We start from the raw sequence: 24,490 nt of genomic DNA on the forward strand, positions 1-24,490 counted from the left end.
GTTCATTCAGTTATAAAATGGCGTGGGTCAAAAATATTTTGTTAATGACCACAAAATGTACCACAGTATATAATCAAGACATTGGCAACACATATCCGAAGGTCTTGTTGGACGTGTAATAATAATGCCGAATAATGTCTCTCAGATTTGAAGAGTAGGAAACCCGAGCGGCACCGGCCACGGCTCTGTCATATTCGCAGCGTTACGGTAACTGCAGGACAGCAATGTGACGTCACGAGGGCCGGCTCGCTGCAAGGGAGGACGGAGACCGGAGACCGGAGACCGGAGGGACGGTCCGCGCCGGAGAGCAAGGGCAAGCCGGTCCGACGGGCACCGTACCCGCTCAGATTCAGCCTGCGTGCGGGTCCCAGCCACGGCACCTCCCCTGCACCGACCATCTCGATACAAAGCAGGTGAACTACCAAACATGAATATGTGTGATGGTGTCAGTTCTGGCCTGGTGGAAAAGGTTATTGTAATGGTAAATGCATGTCATTTAACACGACCTATACGTGCATTAGATTCGGGGTTTTTTTTTATTCAAAATGATTATTAATTCTAAATGAACGTCACCCTCCCTCTGTACGGTGCTGCGGTAATATTTCTATTTCTGACGCTTCTCTTGGGGCTCCCCTGCATGGTGCGTGTTTTTTCCCTGAGCGCTCCTCTGTCGGACTGCAGACACACAGCCACTGCCCAATTAAACAATTACAACTTGAACATTTACTGTAGAACATGGTTTTTTTTTTTTGTTTTTTTTTTAACCGTGTATGAAATATGCAGCAAGGTTAAAGTGGCAATCCGTAAAGGTTATTTTGTTAAAAATAAAAAATAAAAATAAAAAACATTTTCGAAATTTATCCCATAGTTATTGATCCGACACTTTAGAAGAAACAGCCATTCAATGATCTCCGTGCCCTTCTACATACAGTATGCCTCTGCACTTTCCGTAGTTGGTGGCAGGTTCCGCCTTTCCCGACAGGAATGCACTGATAAGGAGAGAAGCGGGGAATTTTGATAAAGCAGTGGAGCTAGTTGCGTTCAGTGAGCTGTGGACATGGATGAACATATTACAAAAAATAGAGCGGAGGGGTACGAGGGTAGACCTGGATGTCGGAGTCGTTGCAGTTTTGCGTGCAAAACCTCTGGGTTAGCACTTTAACCACCAGTTTAAATACTGGATTCCTCCCGGTTCCAATGGGAAAGGATCAGCTGTCAAGTCTGCTGATGAATCTCGCTGCAATGAGACACAAGCCCCTCTCTCCGTCCCAGACCGGGCCACTCTCTGGAAACGAGGCTGGTGGGTTTTTTTTGTAACTTGTTTCTCCGATTTGGCTCCGACGAGACGCGACCATGTCGAGCGTCCAGAGGGAGGCCGGCTCCGCAAACTGCACCGACGCCAAGAAGACGGAGCTCCGCGTCAAGGAGAAGAAGTGCTGTAAGTGCAAGCGGATCCCCCGCCGGGCTGCTCTTGTCCGTACGTACGGCCTCCGGTCACCCCGGCAACCGTTCACCCCGTCCGCTCCGCACTTGGCGGGTGTGTCGCTGGGGACCCCCAACGCTGGGGGGTTCGATTTGGACGCGCGACACGTGTAATGTTAATAACAATTTCAATAGACAGCGAACAGCGAGCCGGCGGGGGGCGGTCACAAAGAGCGCCTCCACCCTCCGAGACCATCCACCCTTCCCTTTGTCAAACCCTGCCCTCCAAACGTCCCGGAAAGCCGCACCAGTTTGTCGTAGGAAAGATTTATTATCGCTTTATTTTTCGAATGGCTCCCATGTCACAGGAACTCGGACTTCAACGAGGCAAGACGAATTTAGAGTTTAAAGTCAACAAAAGCTGCGATGGTTTTCGGGGCCTTGGCGGAAATAGCCCGGCGCGTCCCGGGGCGGTCTTCTCCTTGGAACGCCGATCCCACAAACTAGGACGGTCGAGATAATTACCTCCCGGAGGCGGCAGACGACAAACGTGTCGAGTGAGCCCGTGAACCCGGGTGCCTCCGTCGACGCGCGTCGCGGCGCGTCGGGGAGGCTTGAAACGCACGCGTGCACGAACTCCCACTGGGGCTCCTGACCAAAAAATAAAAAAATAAAATAACAACAATAATAATAATGAATCAATAACCAAACGATTTCCGCCTCCCGTGCAGCGTGGGCGTCCTACATGACCAACTCTCCCACCGTGATCGTGATGATCGGTTTGCCCGCGAGGGGGAAGACCTACATGTCCAAGAAGCTGACGCGCTACCTCAACTGGATTGGAGTTCCCACGAAAGGTACGAGAGGCGGACGCGCACAACAAACGCACCTTTCGGAACGGCGACGCGTGGAGGTTTTCGGTTTCAACACCAAGGATGCCATGTATTACCATGCGTCACCGTGTATTACCACGCGTCACCGTGTATTACCGCGCATCACCATGTATTACCATGTATTACCACGCATCACCATGTATTACCACGTATTACCACGCATCACCATGTATTACCATGTATTACCACGCATCACCATGTATTACCATGTATTACCACGCATCACCATGTATTACCACGTATTACCACGCATCACCATGTATTACCACGTATTACCACGCATCACCATGTATTACCACGCATCACCATGTATTACCATGTATTACCACGCATCACCATGTATTACCATGTATTACCACGCATCGCCACGTATTTCTTTTTACGCGTAGACGTGTAGACATTTATCGCCCGGTAGATTTCGTGAGCAGTTTATTTCTGTCTGTGCCGTTCAACCTTTTTAAAACCACCGTCGTATCGGGGCCACAAAAACAAAACAAAACAAACCAAAAAAAAAAAAAGGGGAACCCCGATTGGACGCGTGGGCGGCGTTGAATCGGCCTTTAAAGACTCTTCGGGGTGGGCGGGGTTGCCCTGGGTTTACCGAAAAGATTCGTAGTTATTGCATATTTATGACGTATTCTCAGTCGCCGTCAGTTTGCGGCTGCTCCAGTTGAACCGCCGTCAAGAAGTGTTTTTCTCCAAAACCTTTATGGCCCACGTGGATCGCCACACGAGCCAGGGAGTGGCACCGTGACGTTAAAGTGGCATCCATAACGCCGTCTGTGTTGGGCGAGCTCCACTACAAACCCCAGAATGCAGTTCCACAACGCAACGTTTTCGCTCCGATGTCAAATTGTTGTCTATCCCTTCCTCTGATCGTTGATTTGTTTGTGTTCCCTTGGTCACTCGTGACGTTTTTCTCCAGAAGGTGCCGTGCTTTTTTTGGGAATGTTCATCCTGGGCCGTTTGCGTTCTCGCTGGGAAAGGCGGACCCGCCACCGACAAACGCGATGCCATGTACTGTGATAGAGGAGCGCGAGCGTAACGCCAATTCAATTTAATGGTCGTTTCTTATAAAGTGCCGGCTTAAGAAATATATCAAATTTGGGATTTTTTTTTTTTTTTAACAAAATAATCTCATCTAAAATTCTTAAATGTCCACTTTAATTTCTGAAAAAAAATGCAAAAAAATAGCAAATGGTAAAGAATACTATATTGACTAAATCAGTGGTTCTTAAACTTTTTTTTAGTATTGTATCCCCTCAAAGATCTTTTTTTTCAGCTGAGTTCCCCCTTTACCGGCACTGGGAGAAAAAAAAAGAAAATTAACATCAATTATGTACTGAATGTGCGTCGGATGACTTAAAAAAAAAAAAAATTTTAAGCATTATACCGCATATAACCAATATTTTTTAACCCATTTTTTAATTTACATGGAGTACCCCCTCAAAGTACCCCTAGGGGTTCCAGTACCCCCATTTGGGAAACACTGGACTAAATCACGCGGACCACCTTTCTCAGCCCAGTCGAGGAGAATAAGCCTCCACGTTTAGAATATTTTGCGGCCCACGTTGTACTGAGACGCCGAAGGAAACCTCAGCCACAGCCCCTGAGCCGTATCGGGCCTCCGGTCACTCATCTGTTTGAACATGATAAAAGGCGGCCTTTGCGGCCCGTGCAGCACGGGGGGGGGGGCAACCCCATTGACGCCGTCTGTTCCCTCCTCAGTGTTTAACTTGGGCGTGTACCGGAGAGAGGCCGTCCGAGCTTACAAGTCCTACGACTTCTTCCGCCACGACAACGCGCACGCCATGAAAATCCGAAAGTAAGTTCCGGCCCCGGGCCACGCTGAGAACAGTGAGTCAGAAATGCTTTGGAATTACGCGCTCTCTCTCTCTCTCTCTCTCTCTCTCTCTCTCTCTCTCTCTCTCTCTCTCTCTCTCTCTCTCTCGCCCGCTGTGCCATTCAGGTGGGGCCGTGGGGACTATTTCTACACCACGACTATTACGGATGTATTTCTGTACAAAGTGGGTGGCGCGGCTCCCCCCGGCGCTGCGTGACTTGACTAAGCGGGTTCTGCGGGTCATCGTCGATACTCACCCAGAAGGTCGGACCCCGTTCCAACCGGCATTTCAGTGAACGCTCCTTTTTATGCGCGCACACAAGAGAGGTGTTCGTCACCGGGTGCAAATGAAGGAACGGACCAGAATCCAGTCGCGAAATCTGTTGATCCGCAAGATGAAAATACAGTATGTTTGCCGTGTTGGGGGTTCAACTCGGCAAGTTGCCGTCTAACAACACACACAAGAACAGGCGTAAGTTGAAATAGAGATAAAGGGGGGGGTTAAAATGGGTGTTAATCGACGGGTCATTTCAGAGTCGCACAAAGTCGCTGATAAAAGAACACGGTGACACACACACACACACAGGTCACCATAGCAACACCGTGCCAGTTCAGTTATGCCATGGGCACACTGCCAACTTTCAAAGTGGTCAGTTGGCTGTACTGTTCACACGACACGACTTTCTCTCTTGTGATGGGCGGATCTTGCGGTCTTGTGGTTTTACACTACATGACTGATTGGGGACAGACACCTGACAGGATCCGTCGACAGGAGGGGTCCCCGACGAGTCGGTCGGGTCTCCGAACCGCGTTTTGTCACGAAAACACGGCCGAGAAGCTACATCGGAAATGACGCGTTACCGTGCGCGGGACAGGGTTGTTTAACTTTTATCCGATTCTTGATCACTGTAAATTAACGAATAAAAGCAGAAAAAAAAAAAAAATATATATATATATATATATACAGTATATATAAATAAATAAAACCTCTGGGACCTTCCCACCGATCCTGGGGCTTTGGAGATCGGCGATCTCCGAAAACCTGTCGGCGGGAGGACAACCAGCCCCAGCGTGACGCGGCCTGAACTCGGCACGAGCCCGGCGAGTGACCGCTGGCATCCAGATCATTTTTAAAAATAGGCCCCTTGCTCTCCTTGACCTCCTTTCCCACGCCGCGTCGCCTCGGTAATCGCCCGGGGACTTCGGCGTCGTGAAGTTTCGCCCGTGAAAAATGTAAAAGGCTTCGCTGCTCCCGAGGGCGTCCCAGAGCGGAGCGCTGGCCCACATATCAGCGAGCCGCCGCCGCCGCTCTCCAGCGCACACCAGCCCGGCTGTGCGGCGCTGTGTCCACTGTGCAGCTGCAAGACGCCCTTGCGCTCGTTTGAACTCACTGTGGCTCCTCGTGGGTGGGGTTAACAAATCAAAATTCGGGATGGAGTGTTCAGTGCCGTTCTGTGTTTCAAGGCGCAGTTAAGCCGGGCCCACGCCACGAGATTTTTGAAAATGTGAGAGAGACCCCCCGACGCCGGACGACGACATACCGTGATAAAAAAAAAAAGAAAAGAGTCCAGACTCCCAAAACCGCAAATGTCACGCGATCACACGTGCCTTGAGCAGACCGGAGGGTAAGTAAGAAAAAAACGCTCGTAACGTCCCTCACACCAAGACTCAAGATCCAAGGGGTTTATTCGTCACATACATATACATACTTTCATACATATATGCAGTGAAATGTCAGTGCAACGCACCCGGTGATTATGCACAATATGTCCTAGACTGAACACCATAGCTACCTAACAATTTCTACTTGACCAACTAACTGATTCCCAAAACATAATGCAGTAAGTAAGTCGAGTGATATAGAATAAAATAAAATGAAGAACTCAACGGTAATGCAGAGGATGCACAGGATAATCTGGCACCGGAACCATCAAAAATAAAAAAAAACAGGACTTTGCTCATGATTGTCGGAAGGGGTGAGCCGGCTCCAAAATCAGCCTCAGCGCCGTCGAGAAACACCACCCCCGATGCAATGGACACGCCTGAGCTCCGCTGCCTGCCGTGGCCACCGCCCGTCAAACAGCGGAGAAACAAGACGATGTTCAATCGTCTCTTCTGGCATTATAAATCTGCTTGTTTTTTTGTTTTTTCGGGTTTAGCGGGTAACACGCGTTTCTTTTTAAAGGAGAGGTTCGCCGGGCCTTCTCAAAACTCCGGTCGCCGTCGCCTGCAACGGTTCATAGCGCAACCCTCGCTGAGCGCGTTGCGATCGAGAAACCTACCGCTCGGCCGCAGCTTCTCACCGCGCTGGACTGCATGTCCGGGGGGGGGGGGGGGGGGGGGGCAAACGTTTACCGGAAGCCTTCAAGCCTTCGCGTACTCTCCGAACATGTTCTGAGTAACTGTAAAATCAAACTTCTCTTTGAAACGACTTTTTGCAGCGGCTGCTTTTTGGCGACGGCAGGTCGCCAGTGGGAAGCGTCACAACTTTCTGTTTCACGTTTCTAGTCTCGCGTTAGCATGGAAGCGCATCAGAGTCGATTCAGCCCCGATACAAAAAAAAAACGGCAGGCGACCAAGACTGTCTTGACTACGTCGCGTTTCCCTTTTTTTTTTTTTTTTTTTTATTTAAAAAATGGAGATCTAAAATGATTTCTCGGGGCTCTGACATCTGCCCCGCCCGGCGCCATGTGAGCGCCGTGAGAGGCTGCGGCAGAGTGGTAAGCTTCCTCCGTCGTAAAGGATTCGGCTTTTCCTTTTTCAGTTCAGAATGTTGATTGGGTGGAGGGGGGGGGGTGGAGAAGGGGGAGTCGCAGGAAGTGGGGGGCGCGTCAGCCGTATGGATGGTGTGAGTCTCTGACCGACGCCGTGTGTCTTGTCCCCCCCCCCCGTCAGGCAGTGCGCTCTGGTGGCCCTGCAGGACGTGAAGGCCTATCTGACGGGGGAAGGAGGGCAGATCGCCGTGAGTTCTTTCTCCGTTTCCTTGACCCCCCCCCCCCACCCCCCCGGTCTCCCATCTCTCACTCCCTCCTTCTCCGGGAGATGGCCGAGTACCCGACGCGGGCACTGAAGCGAGGCGGAGGGGGGGGTTAAATCGTCCATTTTGGTGCTCCATCCCGTTCGCTCTTTTCTCCAGGTGTTTGACGCAACCAACACGACGAGGGAGAGGAGAGACCTCATTCTCTCTTTTGTCAAAGAGAATGGATTCAAGGTGATCTAAATATAACGCCGTCATGAGATCGTCACTTAGCACAGCAGAGCAATTGGACTACATCCATTGATTTGAGTGATATTTTTAGGATCGGGCAGCGAGTTGGTGGCGTGACTCAAAAGGAAAAACGCCCATTTTTCCAACAGGTGTTTTTTGTGGAGTCTGTGTGCGACGACCCAGAAGTCATTGCCGCCAATATTCTGGTAGGTTATTATAAGTCGCCGGCCCGGTATTTAAGAGCCGACTCTCTCCCGGTCAGGGTCAAACCCGTAATCTATAAATACTCAAAATGTCTGTTCGTTATTTCGGAGCGGCCAGGCTGACATTGCTGGACCGTGTGAAATTCCTTTTGCAGGAAGTCAAAGTGTCCAGTCCAGACTACCCAGAGAGGCACCGAGAAAGAGTGATGGACGACTTCCTGAAAAGAATAGAGTGTTACAAAGTCACGTACCAGCCCCTGGATCCCGACGAATACGACAAGTACCAGTGTTTTATCCCTCTGCCTCAGCTCACGACTCTTATTGCGTTTGTTCACTAATGAGGTAGTAATGATTATAACAATAATACAATTGATTTGTTTCGCACTCTTCATGCACAGCATGCAACTACAAGCGCTTTACATTAATAGAAGGCAATCAAATCAAAATAATACAAAAAAAAACAAAAAACAAGCAAAATGCATTTAATGAAACTTCATAAACGTTATTTTGAATTTCTGTCTGATGTCATCAATTTAGACATTAAGGCATCACGGTCATTCACCAGCCAATGACTGTCAATCTTTATTTCTCTTGAATTATTAGTCTTGAACTTATCCAAACAATTCTATAATAGTAGTAGCCGCAGTAGTAGTAGTAGTAGTAGTAGTAGTAGTGGTAGTCGCAGTAGTATTAGTAGTAGTATTAGTATTAGTAGTAATATTAGTAGTAGCAGTAGTAGTATTAGTAGTAGTAGTAGTAGTAGTAGTAGTAGCAGTAGTAGTAGTAGTAGTAGTAGTAGCAGTAGTAGTAGTAGTATTAGTAGTAGTCATAATCATAGTAGTAGTAGTAGTAGCAGCAGTAGTATTAGTAGGAGCAGAAGTAGCAGTAGTAGTAGTAGTAGTAGTAGTAGTAGTAGTAGTAGTAGTAGGAGCAGTAGTATTCTTAGTAGTAGTAGTATTAGTAATAGCAGTATTAGTATTAGTAGTAGTATTAGTATTAGTAGTAGTATTAGTAGTAGTAGTATTAGTAGTAGTAGTAGTAGTAGCAGTAGTAGTAGTAGTATTAGTAGTAGTATTAGTAGTAGTAGTAGCAGTAGTAAGGCATCACGGTCATTCACCAGCCAATGACTGTCAATCTTTATTTCTCTTGAATTATTAGTCTTGAACTTATCCAAACAATTCTATAATAGTAGTAGCCGCAGTAGTAGTAGTAGTAGTAGTAGTAGTGGTAGTCGCAGTAGTATTAGTAGTAGTATTAGTATTAGTAGTAATATTAGTAGTAGCAGTAGTAGTATTAGTAGTAGTAGTAGTAGTAGTAGTAGTAGCAGTAGTAGTAGTAGTAGTAGTAGTAGCAGTAGTAGTAGTAGTATTAGTAGTAGTCATAATCATAGTAGTAGTAGTAGCAGCAGTAGTATTAGTAGGAGCAGAAGTAGCAGTAGTAGTAGTAGTAGTAGTAGTAGTAGTAGGAGCAGTAGTATTCTTAGTAGTAGTAGTATTAGTAATAGCAGTATTAGTAGTAGTAGTAGTAGTAGTATTAGTAGTAGTATTAGTAATAGCAGTAGTAGTAGTAGTATTAGTAGTAGCAGTAGTAGTAGTAGCACTAGTATTAGTAATAGCAGTAGTAGTAATAGTAGTAGTATTAGTAGTAGCAGTAGTAGTAGTAATAGTAGTATTAGTAGTAGCAGTAGTAGTAGTAGTAGTAGTAGTAGTAGTAGTAGTATTAGAAGTAGTAGTAGTTTCTTTTTTCCATTTAAATATCATCCACTGTATTAATATAAATGGATTTTTTAGGAATCCCAGCCCTGCAGTAAAATAAATGGCCACTAGGTGGAGACAGAAAGCATCATTCATTTTCTCTGGTTTGCCCCCACACACAGGGACCTTTCCTTCATAAAGGTGATGAATGTGGGCCGGCGCTTCCTGGTGAACCGGGTGCAAGACTACATACAGAGCAAGATCGTCTATTATCTAATGAACATCCACGTGCACTCCCACTCCATCTACCTGTGTCGGCACGGGGAGAGCAACCACAACCTGGAGGGACGCATCGGGGGCGACTCCGAGCTTTCCACTTGTGGGAGGCAGGTGAGGGTCTCCGAGCAATATTGTGGCATTTTTTGCTCAATCAAAAAATTAAAAATACACAACAGTACACATGACCTGCTGATGGCCCATTGTTCACAATCAATATCCTTTTTAGTGCCAAGCTTGTTCGCATACAAATAATTGGTCTGGCCCATTGCTACCTTGTTCATACAGTGTTTGTTTTTTTAAGAGAAAAAAAGAAACAGAACAAAAGAAAAATAATAGAATACTTGAATATAAATCTCTGTAAATATCAAAATATAGAATTACGAGCATTCATTAAATGATATTATCAAAATAATGTGTTATATTTTGAATTTTTACTCTTTCATTGTTTTAATATTAACATTTATAATAATAATAATAATAATAATAATAATAATAATAATAATCAAATTATCAAATTGTTTGAAAATTTGATATTAGATAGTTTTTCATATTTTGTCAAGAATGGAAAAAAAAATGGAGGCTTTTAAACGGGTAGAAACGTCTCTCTGTCTGTCTTAACTCCAGTTTGCTCACGCCCTGCGCGATTTCATAGAGGAGCACAAGCTGTCGGACCTGAAGGTGTGGACCAGCCAGCTGAGGAGGACCATCCAGACCGCCGAGGAGCTGGGCGTGCCCTACGAGCAGTGGAAGATCCTCAACGAGATCGATGCCGTCAGTACCCGGCTTTTAAGCTCGACCTCATCCCCAACACCCCCAAAAAAGTCCCAAGCCGAGCCAGGCAGCAGCCGCCCTCAGAACGCGCCAAAGTCATACTCACTGCCATAGTGTATCTGCATTTAAAATGGTACTGACTTGTGATAGTGTTGGTGTAGAAGTCAATTCCTGTGTTCCGGTTGATACTTCTTCTTTGAATATACCAGCAAGAGAAAAGCATGGTTAAATTACATTATTCGGTCCAGAAAACGTAGAAAAAGGAGTCGTGGCGTTGGAAGTTTTAAGAGTTTTTATTCCAGTTTTTCCTTTAAAGACACACTGTGTGGATAGAAAGATGTTTCTGATATTTGACATGATAAAAGTCTGTAGGACCAAACTGCAACTTCTAAAATTTGGATTGGATCTATAGCTATGGCATCTCCCCTCTCTGTGTGTGAAGGGCTTCGGGCGTGAAATATCTGGAGTTCCTTGACCTTTCACAAAATTTATGACGGCACAGCCTGAGAGTCTCCCTAAACGTGGGGACCACTGTGTGAGGTTGTCCGGGCGGGGGGCCACCGCCGGGCGGCTGCCCCGCTCCCCCGGGGGGATCGATAAAGTCTCATCTTATCTTACCCTCTCCAGGGCGTGTGTGAGGAGATGACCTACGAGATGATCCAGAGCTCCTTCCCAGAGGAGTTTGCTTTGAGGGACCAGGACAAGTATCACTACCGCTACCCAGGAGGAGAGGTGAGCAAGGAGGTGCACTGAAAAGGACGTGAGAAACCCGCCGGGGGACATGTCCCGGGGCGCCGTCGGCAGGACGCTCGGCAAGAACTCGGCGGTGAAAGAAGCACAAACTCGACCGCGAGAGGAGTCGGCGGCGGCTCTGCAAGATGAAAAAAATAGTGAAATCAAACTCAAAACAATGTGTCGCACAGTGTCATTTATTGACGGTACCCGGTCTGCCTGGTACCCGTACCGTTTCCTCGAATAGTGACTGGGGCTTTTTTTTTTTTTGTTTTGTTTTTAACCCTGACTGCAGAGGGGGCCAGGCTTTTATTGGAAGCAGGCTTTTGAATCTAAAACCAAACCAAAACTCTTCCCTTTGAATTTCAAATGAAACTTCCGTCTGGGTGCCGTGCTCCTCAAAAGGAAATGCATGTAAAATAAACGTGCATTATTTTTTGGGTTCGGAGCCACGGGGCGCACAGAGATCGCTCGCTCTCTCTCTCCCCATTACGCAATCCACTATCCTGAACTAAGGTGGAACGTCCCTTAGTTGGGTTTGAAATGTCAGTCTCATACAAGTAGAAACTAATAAAAACAAATTGATCTAAAATAAAAACACTCGGAGGCGCTGTCTGGAGGGGAAAAAGGTTTTGGAGAAAACAAGCTTGTTGACAAAAGGCCGCGAGTGACCCGGAAAGGGAGGTTGAAGTCCGCCCCCCTGCCGTGACGCGACGGCATTTGGACCAATCGGGGCATGGGGAGCTAGCTCTCAGAGCAAGAGAACGACCAACGACATAGTTCGGCTTGCGCCACAAACACCGCGAGAACCCAGATCACCGCGTCGAGTTTGTTCTTATCGTGTTCTGAAGACTTATTTTAGGTCCAAAACTTCTACTTCTTTTGAAGTGTACCTCCATCTTTAGTGGCGCGGTGCATTGCACTGCTGCCTCACAGCCAGAAGGGCCTGGGTTCAATTCCCACCCGGGGCGCAGTCGGCACTGCGCTCCAGCAGGTTATCTCCCATCTAGGGGCCTATCTGCACTAGATGTCCAACTGTGGCCATCAGATGTACTGCATCTAGATTTCACATCACAAAATATGTCGGGGGAAAATGGGAGAGCTCATTTTTACAAGTACAACAGCAACTAGTTTGCTCAGCCGTAGGATCTGACTCTCCATAGCAACGAGTGGACTATTGGGTAGGAAGCAGGCTTTAGTTTCTAATTTCTGTGCTGTTGTTTTTTTCCGTCTTAACCCCGTAATCAGCGAGGTGCAGTCGGTGTTCTCAACCCCAATGGAAATTCCTCTGGGAGCACATTTACTCCGATTCAGATTCGATTGGGATTCCAGTGGACATTATTATTCAACAAATGTGTCTCCCTTTTTTCTGGAACTCAGTCCTACCAGGATCTGGTTCAGCGCCTGGAGCCGGTCATCATGGAACTGGAGAGGCAGGGCAACGTGCTGGTGGTCTGCCACCAGGCTGTGATGCGCTGCCTGCTGGCGTACTTCCTGGACAAAAGTGCAGGTCACTAAGGACGCAACACTTACTTAGTACTACTACGCATCCAAATCCACCAGCTTATTACTATGCCCATATATATAAAGACATACAAACACACATATTGGGATAAAAGTAGATTATATTCTTGTCTCCCACAGATGATCTGCCGTACATGAAGTGTCCACTTCATACGGTGCTCAAACTCACCCCTGTTGCATATGGTATGTCTTTCATTTGAAAGGCCCTGTGTTTATTATTATAATAATAATAATAATAACAATAATAATAATAATAATTATTATTATTATTATTATTATTATTATTATTATTTATCATTTATTTTGTGTTATTATCTTTTTTTTACTTTGATTTAAAAAATATATATTTTATTACTTTTTTACTGTACGCACCAATAACCACCATGACAAATTCCTCGTACATGTACATGTAAATGCACGAAACCAATAAACTCATTCTGATTGTGATTTAAAAAGATTATTCATAAATACGGTTGACATTGTTAGCTGTCACCTTTAAAACATGATTTTGCAAATCCCCATTTTGTTTTCCACCTTCCCTTCTCTTCCAGGTTGTAAAGTGGAAATGTTCTACCTGAACGTGGAGGCAGTGAACACGCACCGTGACAGGCCTCTCGTAAGCCAAAAGCCACATTTTCGGTTTCATTTTGCAATGATCGGCCTTCCCTCGCCACTGAATTGAAGCCCCGTTTTTGAACGTGTCTGCAGAAACGAAAAAAAAAAAAATGTTTTGTTATCTGGATTGCCTTGGCACACTCAGGAGTGTCACGGTTTTCCAAATCTCTCGATGTAAAAATCCCGAGGCGTTTCCCCTGCTCGTCGCGCTCTGGATGCAAAGCTTTGTTTCCCTGAATCCCTCGCCCAGCTTCCCCGTCTGTTCTGCTGCTGTTTTTACGCTCTGAGGAACCGTCCAGTCTCTCTCTGTGCTCCCTCACCTCCCCAAATAGCCAGACACACTCCGCCTGGGTAACGTCACAGATAATAACATTGTTTGTGTTGATAATAAGTGATGGTGTATATTTAAATCTTTGACAGGCGTCATGCTTCAGTGCTCGTACAAACTGTGATTATTATTATTATTTATTTTTTTATCGTCGTTGGGCTCCTGCTCCTGTAAACCATAAAGTTTTAACTCAATCAAATGGAACAGGTAATGGTTTATCGGTCTTGCTCAAATAGGATTACAAGTATATATCCTATTATCTTGTTTTGTTCAAAGTCAACTGACATTGGTCTCTAAATAAGATTTATTTGTGGATTTCCTTGTTGTGAAGGAAGGCTTAGTTTGACTGGGTGTGTATGGATGTGTGTACGTATGTGAGTGTACATATATGGGTGTGTACGAATGTGTAGATAGATGGATAGATACATACATACATACATACATACATACATACATACATACATACAAGAATAAAAATGAAAAGTGTCAATATCTGGGGGAAAAGCTGAATGTACAGTAAACTGTACACAATAAAATATGGCAGGATAATGAACGATAAACCCAATTTTTTTTTTTACATTTAGGCAATATAATTCCTTACGATTTTACTGTTTACACAATATAAAAAATAATATATAAGTGTGTTTGGGTACCTATGAGTGTGTATGGAAGGGTATAGGGGTGTATGCGTGTGTATTTTTGTTTGTATGGGTGTGTATACCGTAGGAGCATACAGTATAAGGGTGTGTATACCGTAGGTGCATATAAGGGTGTGTATACTGTAGGTGCATATAAGTGTGTGTACACTGTAAGTGCATATAAGGGTGTGTATACTGTCGCAGTATACGGAGCGTATGGGTGCGTATAGAAGGGTATGGGAGTGTTTGGAGGTGTATGTGCATGTATAGGTGCTCTAGGGCGTCCTGGGTGTTATCCAATCTTCCTGTGTATTTTTTCCCTTAACACACTCATGCCCCCCCCTCCCCCCAGGGCAATGTCCTGAGGGAGACCGTCCCCATTCTGCGGCGGAATAGTTACACGCCTCTGTCCAGTCACGACCAGGTCAAGCGTCCCCGGCTCTACAGCGCCGGCAACCGGCCCTGGCTGCCGCTCGCCCCCACCCCGGCCGCTCTGATGCCCGAGGGACAGGAAAGCCAAGTTAGTGAGACAGCGCCCGAACCCCCGTGGGCCCGAACGGCCACCGGCTCCCCCTCACTCCGCCCTCACCCCCTTCCTCACCCTGTCTCTAGCATTCCTCCGTCTCAGGTCCTCTCAGTGATTCAGTGTCTCTGTGGAACACGGCGTGGGGGGGGGGGGCTCTCTCTCTCTCTCGCTCTCTCTCTCTCTCTTTCTTTTTGGATTGCTTGGGTTCTTGTTGCGTGTTAAATGGGTGCCGTACCGCTCCCATGCCTCAGCTGTTTGTCTGGCATGGCAGCTCCTTCACCTCACCACTAAGCCCAGCTTGAATCTGCATGACAGCATGTCGACTCTGCTCTGACAGGACCCTTCGTTTTGAGGTACAAGACAGTCGTGTCTTTATTTTTTTATTTCTTTTTTATTTTTTACTGACCTTTATGGGGTCATTGGAAATGTATGGAAGAGTGATTATTTTTTTTTTTTTTCTTCAAATTTAGTTTGAACTTTTGAGATTAATGTGAACAACTGTCAGTTGAATTGTAGTCAAGTCAGGTTTATGTATTATAGCCCTTAATAACAGTACAGTCTCGAAGGGCTTCACAAGCTCCACATTTCACATAGACATCAACAGCATCCCCTGGTTTTAACCTCATCTGGGTAAGGGGAAAACTCCCAGAGTTACCTGAGACCCCTTGGAGGAGGGGAAGGAAGAAACCTTGAGAAGGGGCCACAGAAGGAGGAGCCCCTCTTCAAGGATGACCAGGCTGCAGTGGATGCTGAGTGGGCAGCATTAATAATATCAAATGACAAATCATAGCTTAATGTACTTCAATACTATGCACTGTTAGAGTAAGACAGTCGTCTATTTAAATGTTATCCGAAGAAAAAAGTCAAAATTCTCAGAAGTCGGAAAATTCTGTCTTTTTTTTCTCAGAATTCAGATTTTATTCTCATCGTTCTGTGATTGAATTTGAAATTCTGATTTTTCTTCCTCACAATTTTGACATTAAAATCAGGATTATGAGATTTAACTCAGAGTTCTGCCCTTTTTCTCTAAATTCTGACTAAATTCTTAGATTTTTTTTTTTTCCCCTCAAGATTCTCAGAATAAAAATGAATAATTGTTATTTTTATTCCTCTATTCTGACACTAATCTCGGAACCCAAATCATTTTTTCCACATGACTGACTTTTTTTTCCATGTGGAAGCTAGTTTTACCGCCCAAGTGCCATAACACATAAGTTATTGATCCTACGTTGTCCGACAAACAGGATCAATCGGTTCAGTCTTGGGTGAATTGAGATGCATATTCATATTTTCACGTGTTGTTGTGTTGTATGGCTTCCGTCCTTCTCCACACATCTGTATATGTCTCTTTCCTTCTTTCTTTCTTCTCTCCTTCCCTCTGCCTCCCCTCCCTCCTTCCCCTCTCCGTTCGTCTTCACAGCCTCGGATAGGCGTCACGTGTCTGTGAGTATTTTGTCGCGCCATACCCTTCACATTCCTTCACCATATCACAAGGGAGATACCGCTTCATTTGTTATCTTCGTCTGCTTCTGATGTCCCTAACCGCTCGTTGCCGGTGCACATTGGAGTGGGGGTGAAAGCTGTTATCTTGTCTTGCTGTATCCCCGTGGCTTTATCTGAGTTTCCCCCCGCGAACACCCGCGGTTCTGTTTATTGGTAACCGTGAAGCCCGGCCGGCTTCTGGGAAATGGCCGCGGTGAAACCAACTTCAATAAAACTGCTGATCAGATGATAAATGGGGGATAACTGGAAAATGTTACAATTGAAAGCTCATCTAACAAGCCATTTCCCGCCAAACCCGTTGGTGTAATCTAGCGTCTTTTGATTGAACTTGAATTATTTCTTAGCCCTGTACAACACCCTGTAAAAGCAGTGCCTTGAGTAAATACTTCATTTTCTACCTCTCATTTTTTACAAACAGCAACAATAAACTGCAGGGCTCTATAGCCATCGACCTACTGACCCGGTGATTTCATGCTATGTGTCATGACTGTCAGGAACATCCACCACATTCCCGTTTTTATTTTGTGTTTTTTTTTTTTTAAAGGAGTCCCTGTGTGAAGACATCGACTCTGACAGCTCCGAAGAAACTAGTGACCACTTCTAACTGACCCAAGGAGAAGGAATTATCCTCTTCTCCAAAGCCCCGGGGCCTTGGTAATAAAACGTCCTCGCGCACATTATGTATGTATCGGCCACGGCCGTGTCCAAATCCAAGGCAAGAAATAATTATGATTACGCAACATCTTTAAAGGGGGACCTATGATACTCCCTTTCAACAAGTTAACATAGGTCCTTGAGGTCCCCAGAACATGTTTTTGAAGGGTTTTTTTTTGCTGAAAGCACCAATCTCTTTTATCCGATTATGCATTCTAGCCATTCTAAGATGCCACTAACCCATCCTGTTGCAGGACGCTCTATTTAGTGGGAGGCCCCTAGTTCTGAGCCAATGGGGTTTGATCTTTACTTCCAGGTTCCGTATTTAGTCCGTAAAAAGTTCACTGATTTCACCTCATTGGTCCACCAAAATCTGTTTCTGACCAAATTCGAGGCGAGAAACAAGCAATCCAGTCGCTTAATCTTCACTCATATTTGATCTACAAGGCTTATTTAAAAGTTTGTTCCGTGTTAGTTAAAGTTTGTGTTTTGTGTTAACTTAAAATAAATTACAATTAAATAAATCCGTACATCCACAATAAAAACACAACATTTTTATTGGTTTCGTTTGCAGTCTATCTACCGCATACTTTTTCTATATATTTATATAGAAAGAAAGAAACACACAGTAGAATTTCTTTTTAATTCTCACATTGCCACTCTCACATCGTCTGCAGTTTCTTCAACGGACAGTTGGTATTAATTCCATTTTCTTTTAAAAGATTTGTGCTGGTCTTCACAGTGGAGCTTGTTATTTCTCAATTTGTCAATAGTGCACATACATCTGGGTCTCTAATAGACTCCTTCAGAGACCCAAATGCATGTGCACGAGCACTGAAAAAGTGAGTTTCTCATAATAGGTCCCCTTTAAAGTAAGCAAAGACGCTCTTTGTAGATGGATTGTCCATCAGTGATCTATACGTTGACTGTCTTTATTTTCTTCCAAAAGTCAAGTCAAAATTAAAACGTAATTTAACTGGATCCAAAACGTGTAATTATCATTATTGCTCTCTGTCAATTTGTTAATCACGTTTTTGGTTCTTTGATATGTTCTTTTATGAATGTAATTGAGGGAAAGTCAAAGAATGTGTCTTGTAAATGAGACCATCACATTTTTCCAAACAGGGTGGAAACGTGACTGTAAAAATCTCTTGCATGTGTGCTAATATCAAGTACTCGATGATGAGAACGCACATATACTATAACTTAGTCGTAAATTCTGCAATGCCTTACTGTACAGTCGGTTTGTCGTTTTAGCCGCTCTGTGTGTGAATGTAAATCTCATATAATTCCTTGTTTGATGCTATGATGTTTTGATCTGCTTTCCTTAATGCTCATTGCTGTATTATCTTATGACATCATCGATCATAAAAAAAAATTAAAAAGAGTTTATCGGAAAGCTTGGGAACTTTTGGTATTTGGGTTAGGAAAATAAATCAACCAGAAGCTGATGTGTTGATCAGTTGATTTCATAATCAAAACAAAGAATCTATCCTATGAATTCTTCATGGTTGTGACGCTTGCTCAGTTTATATTTATATCTGTGAATTGCCATTATTTGTTTTGAAAAATTAGAGAATTAAACCGTTGAAGCATGTTGATGCTGTTTTGTATACATTATATATTTCAGATATATAGGAAACATATTTAATGTCCGTGCGCCAGTTCTATACAAACAGCAAAACACTTTGAAATTGAGGTCATCTGTTGCAAAAGGCACTCGAATGTAAATATTATTTTATTTTAGCCAATATTGAACTTCAGAATAAATAAATAATAAATTTCTGCAACAAAAGAGTTTCTTGTATTTTTTTTTATGAGACAGTTGTTCATGCCAGCCGCTAATATAACTATAATATAATCATTATTTTGTAAATGCATTATTACTTTTTTTGGGAAGGGGGGAGGGTTCTCTAGGTTTATGAAACCACCTTTATTATTTGTTTATTTTTTTATTGTTTTTTCTTTGAAGCTCATAATATTATTTGTATATTATATTATTTGTATAATATTATTTTCTCCTAGCCGTCCTCCAGCTGAAAGTGCCTGGCGCTCAGAAACCATAAAACTCACGGATGCGAAACTTCATTTGATAGGTTCCACATGTTCCGAAAATAGGAAGCACAAAAAACCTCATGGCAGATGTTCCGTGATTTTGAATTAGGTCCAAAACGTTTTTTTTCCCCAACTCCTCCCACAGATTTGGTCCAATGTTCACCAAACTTGGACCACAGCCTGTCTGGACTGCCCCCCCAATACAATTTATTCAATGGATGTTTGCTACGCCCCACAGTTTGGCCACAATTCTCAAAGTTGTCTGGGCGGGCCCTACATAACTTCAAGTTCAAGAGATTATTTGTCACATACATATACATACGATGAGATTACGCACAATAAACTCTAAAAATACTAAAATGTGCGACATAATCTGCCATAACTCATCAACGCATTGTGCTATCATCTCTGGGACACTGTTTAGGTGGCGCTATGGCAATCTAATAACGTCCGGTTTTCGCCATTTATTTTTTTTATTTGGTCCAATGTTCACCAAAATTGGACCACAGCATATCTGGACTGCCCCAATTACAATTTATACAATGGATCTTTGCTAGGCCTCATAGTTTGGCTACAATTAATTATCAAAGTTTGAAAAAACATATCTGGGCGGGTCCTACTTGAGATAATCTACCATTACTCATCGCATTGTGCCATCGTTATCCAATTTTGTAGATATGCGCAGGATATGACTGAGGAACTGTGAAATCTGGTGTACTTTGGTCAATAGGTGGCACTGTGGCAATTGTATAACTTTCAATGGCGATATCGCATTCATTCATATCTCATGCGTCATGACTTTTCCACCCTTTTGCATTTAGCCAAAAACATCTTTTCCTAACTCCTCGTACAAATTTGGTCCGAATAAACAAAGTGGCAGCCACCAGCCGATCAAAGTGAAGGACACGATTGAATATTCACTGCTTCCATTCAGGGGACCATTGCAAGAGCAGACGAAACCCCCTCACACTAAATCATTTTGCACAATGTTCAAGGGCTGGCGCCTCATGCAGGAGACATTAAATATGATCCACGGTGTATGGAATCAGATAGGACTTTGTGTAACAGAAAGAGGGTAAACAGCAGAGTAATCCCCGCAAGCAGCAGCGTGGCGGTGTTGGGGGCGTACTCCGAAATGGACGTAGAAATACGGATCATTGCTTCACCGTTTGTTCATAAGGAACGCCTAACGCTCAGTGCAGCGTCGCCGAAAAACAACCGGCTGTGCTGTACCGACCTTCGTCCAAACTGGACGCTTTCCCTCTTTGGTAGAACACCAGGACACATTTTCTGGAGGCAAAAATAATCATGGGGGATTACAATGAAAATCTACTTCATGCATGTTTTGTTCACGGGGTTCCGCAGCAATGTGGATATTCCCAATTGGTAAAAAACAACAACAACAGAGAGTTGACGTGGCTGTTTCCATATATTAGAGGGGGCACCATGGAGAAGGGCGTTCAATATTGTGCCATTTGCAATTAATTAAGCATTATACTTTGTTTTGAGTTAATAAATATCAACTATAAATGATATATGAAGTGCATCACAAACACCAAGGACCTGCTGTACTTTGCGATGCTTCTCTTCGTGACGAAATCTGCACAAAACCCACAATAAATGAATCCGCGCCGTGTGCCCGGAACAACGGTTGGAACGGTTGCAACATGGCGGCCTCCGTGAAACGTTCCCGCTCCCCATGTAGATAAAAACGTCTCATTCTTAAATTCTGAATCAAACCAATTATTGTTATACATTCAAATTCATTTCAATACTGTTATGTGTGGCATCATATATTTCTGTTTCAGAGGAGCCCAAAATCACGTTATCTTACCATATTAAATAATTTTCCGATCAACTTTGACTTTTTGAACAAATAAACACACGTTTATTTTTTTTAAATGTATTTATTGATTTTAACGCACGTTTAAAGGACTTAGTAAAAATAGTTAAATAAAAAAGCAAAAAAACAAAACAAAAACTTTAACACGTCAGGAATCATGTGTCCTACGTCACTACAGCCAAACGTCACTAATGCTGCATTCAAGTCATATGGGAATTATATTAGAAGATCGGCTTCTTGCTCGTAAAACTACTTTGTGTGCTCACGCCGCTCGCACTCGAACACGGCGACCTGGAGGTTTGGATCTGAGATATTTTCTATTCCCTCGTCGGCGTTGTTAGGCGCGGTACAGGGAATACGAAACCTCAACAGCAGGTTTTCCCAGTTCGAATCGCGTCGTTCCCATCTCTCCCATAGGACCCGAACGCAGCATAACTGTCACTGGGTGTTTATTGTCGGAAGAAGCGGCCGCAGCTAATTACAGGTCAGAAACTACAGCATTATTAATTCTTCCAAAACGGTCACGGAAAATAAAATTGCAATACTTTTCTGATAGATTATTTTATTAACAATTTTTTTTATTGTTTCATATTACTTGGGAGATGCCCAACCGAACGTTCTTATTGTGCTATACTAACCTAACATCCAGCGTTAGCCAGCTAGCCGTTAGCCAGCTAGCCGGTAGCCAGTTAGCCGGTAGCCAGCTACTTTAGTTTGTGTCAGTTTCCCTGGGCGTGTAACTTGTGTGATTTTAAGCATCAACCTCGAAAATAAAATGTCTTCACGACACGTTATGGTTGTGGACCAAATTGAGAATTCCACTAACCGCTCTTGGTAATCAGGTGTAAGCTAGCTGCTGCTATTATGAAGTCACAGAACAAAGAAATGGCCAGTCAGGCTTTCTGCACTTTGCGTTTGCTCAGCAGTTTATTTGTTATCCTCATGTTCCTCTGGCAACAGTTTGCCGAGTGGATTCTGAACCCTACAGACGATGTTTGCTGGAAGTCTTTCTTTGTACACCATTTCTGTTCACCATTTACAGGCTTGGCCAGCACTTAAAGCAAAGCATGTAAGCATGAAGTGGAGTTTGTGGCTGTTAAGAGCATCATCAGAGCATCAACAGCTCCAGATAAGTTAATAAGCTTCAACAACTCCAGATAAAATGGGACCAATGAGATTTGAGGAAAAGCTGAAATGTTAACTGCATTCATTTTGCAAAAGCTTAATTAAAAATGAGGGACATTGACCCAGTCGTCATATTTAACATTGTCAAAAGTTGTTATCTAAGATCAAAACATAATTCCCACTGCAACACTGAAACTCAGAAGAAGGTACTGCCCTGTGCTTTCTTGATAATTAAAACTGAAAAAAGTTATATCCATATCAAGTGTGTGTGTGTGTGTGTGTGTTATGTGACTTATAGCCATTATAGCTCAACAGATATAGCTACGTAAACTACATAGAAACGACCTCATTGAACTAAATTGTTGCTGTACTGCACCTGAGACATGAGTTATTTTTGAGGATGGAATGAGTTTTTCAAGTGACTTAACATTCATTTGAATTCCATTTCCCTGGAGGGAACTATACCACATCCAAAGCATGTTTTGTCAAAGTGTCCTCCCATTTGTATTAATGAATGCGTTTGGACCAGAAGTGTATGAAGTATCTGTCTGTCCTGTCGAAACCAAGTTTGTATTTATTTTCTTCACAGACCATCAATTAATCGCCTCCTAGATAGAAGAAGAATCTTAAGTTGTCACGCAACAAACCACACTATAACACATGCATACACACACACATGCACATGCTTTGGGTGGTGGCCGGTGAAATGAGGCCTCTGCATTTCACCCATCCTGGCTTGTCCTTCCTCCGGGGGCACTGCCAGGAGCAGTGGGCAGCATTTTTTCCCCCACAATACCTGATTTAAAAGGTTTTCACTATGGCTGGTTCTAAACACTTCAAGCATCTCTCTTAACATGCAGTTACAGAAGATGGTGCCAGACTTCAGTTCTACTGGAGGGCTTGTGGTCCACAATGCACCCTCCCTGAACCTAGACGGAAAATTTAGAGCCAACACTTGTCTACATGTGTAGAATTTAAGACTGCACTTGTACATGGGAATTTGGCTCTACTCAATGTTTGGTTATTCTTTTACACCCATACCTTTCAGGACACTGGTACAATCATAATAATAACAAAAAATGTATTCAAAAAATTATATATATATATATATATATATATATATATATATATATTTGAACATTTTATTGCATCAGAAGTTAGAGGCAGCCTTTTTAGAATGGGAATGTGGCTCTACTCAATGTCTGTTTATTCTTTTACACCTATACCTTTCAGGACACTGGTACAATCCTAATAATAGAACAAAATGTATATTAAAAAAAGTGTGTGTGTGTGTGTGTGTGTGTGTGTGTGTGTGTCTGTGTGTGTATATATATATATTTGAAGATTTTATTGCATCAGAAGTTAGAGACAGACTTTTTAGAAGGCGTCCTAGATTGTGAAATCAGAGCACATTGCATGCAAGCATATTTTCTTTATTGGTCTTTTGACTCAATTTCACAACCTTTGGTCTCCTCTTCCAGGCAGTATGTTGCGGCTTCGTTGCAAGACCAAAAATGGAAGCCACATAATGCATGGCTTGACTCACCAGTCATGCGTGCAGGAGCTGAAGACCAAGGTGGAGGAGCTGACTGGTATCCCATGTGACGTGCAGAAGATCATGGTTGGTTACCCTCCTTCCAGCCTGGACCTCCAAAATGGAGACGCTCACCTCAAGGACTATCCCATAAAATCAGGTAGCTTTCGACCCATCGATCACCAGAGTAATGCACACCGAATATAATCTGCCGCTCTCTCAACCAGGAGTGTAAATGTAAAATGGTTAGTTTAAAATGAATAGCAAAGAGTTGGCGGACTTCCTTGTTTAAAGCTACACAATGCCACTGTTTTAAATCGAATATTTTGATAACATTCTTCCGCCTACATTAAAAACACAATTCACAGGCGTTGGCAGTGCCTGACATGGACCTTACTTGTTTTGCAGGAGACACGCTCATCGTTGAAGAAGAAAAGAACAAACCCAAGCCTCAGGAAGTTCCCGCCAAAATGCCTCGCCTGGAATCCCCCCCGGTGCTGGCGCGCCGCGTCGTTCCGGCCGACAACTCCTGCCTCTTCACCAGCGTGTCCTACGTGGTGGAGGGGGGCGTGTACGACGCCGCCTGCGCCCCCGAGATGCGCGGCCTCATCGCCCAGATCGTGTCGAGCGACCCCGCCGCCTACTCGGAGGCGGTGCTGGGGAAGACCAACGAGGAGTACTGCGCCTGGATCCGACGCAGCGACACCTGGGGCGGGGCCATCGAGGTGTCCATCCTGTCCAAGTTCTACCAGTGCGAGATCTGCGTGGTGGACACGCAGACGGTGCGCGTGGACCGCTTCGGCGAGGACGCCGGCTACCGCAAGCGCGTGCTGCTCATCTACGACGGCATCCACTACGACCCGCTGCAGAAGGAGGTGGCCGACTCTGACGCCCCCCCGCAGACTATCTTCTCCACCACGGACGATGTGATCCTCGCCCAGGCCCTGGAGCTGGCGGACGAGGCGCGGCGCAAGCGCCAGTTCACGGACGTCAACCGCTTTGCGCTGCGCTGCATGGTGTGCCAAACGGGCCTGGTGGGACAGAAGGAGGCGCGGGAGCACGCAAAGGAGACGGGCCACACCAACTTTGGAGAGGTGTGA

General features: G+C 44.4%; 2 protein-coding genes across 5 annotated transcripts; both read left to right on the forward strand.

Moving 5' to 3' along the window:
- The first annotated feature begins 237 nt into the window (after positions 1-237).
- Positions 238-18,622, forward strand: pfkfb2b (6-phosphofructo-2-kinase/fructose-2,6-biphosphatase 2b). Of its 4 annotated transcripts, none has more exons than XM_080000535.1 (17): positions 238-413; positions 1,273-1,438; positions 2,154-2,279; positions 4,044-4,140; positions 7,054-7,120; positions 7,295-7,369; positions 7,516-7,572; positions 7,725-7,849; positions 9,446-9,653; positions 10,167-10,313; positions 10,941-11,045; positions 12,426-12,555; positions 12,690-12,752; positions 13,121-13,185; positions 14,503-14,670; positions 16,097-16,119; positions 16,724-18,622. In XM_080000535.1, the coding sequence occupies exons 2-17, from the start codon at positions 1,354-1,356 to the stop codon at positions 16,785-16,787; spliced, it is 1,605 nt and encodes a 534-aa protein (XP_079856661.1). In that variant the 5' UTR covers positions 238-413; positions 1,273-1,353; the 3' UTR covers positions 16,788-18,622. The 4 variants fall into 4 exon arrangements, with proteins under 4 accessions (XP_079856661.1, XP_079856660.1, XP_079856662.1 ...); XM_080000534.1 differs by having other exon boundaries at positions 1,346-1,438; XM_080000536.1 differs by lacking the exon at positions 16,097-16,119 and having other exon boundaries at positions 1,346-1,438.
- A 4,720-nt stretch (positions 18,623-23,342) lies between these two features.
- yod1 (YOD1 deubiquitinase) lies at positions 23,343-24,490 on the forward strand (the record flags this gene model as incomplete). The annotated part of the gene is made up of 2 exons (XM_080000896.1): positions 23,343-23,550; positions 23,799-24,490. 2 exons carry the CDS (start codon positions 23,343-23,345, stop codon positions 24,488-24,490), a joined length of 900 nt encoding a protein of 299 aa, XP_079857022.1.

The sequence above is a fragment of the Zeus faber genome (genome assembly GCF_960531495.2).
Source record: "Zeus faber genome assembly, chromosome: 5".
NCBI lineage: Eukaryota > Metazoa > Chordata > Actinopteri > Zeiformes > Zeidae > Zeus > Zeus faber.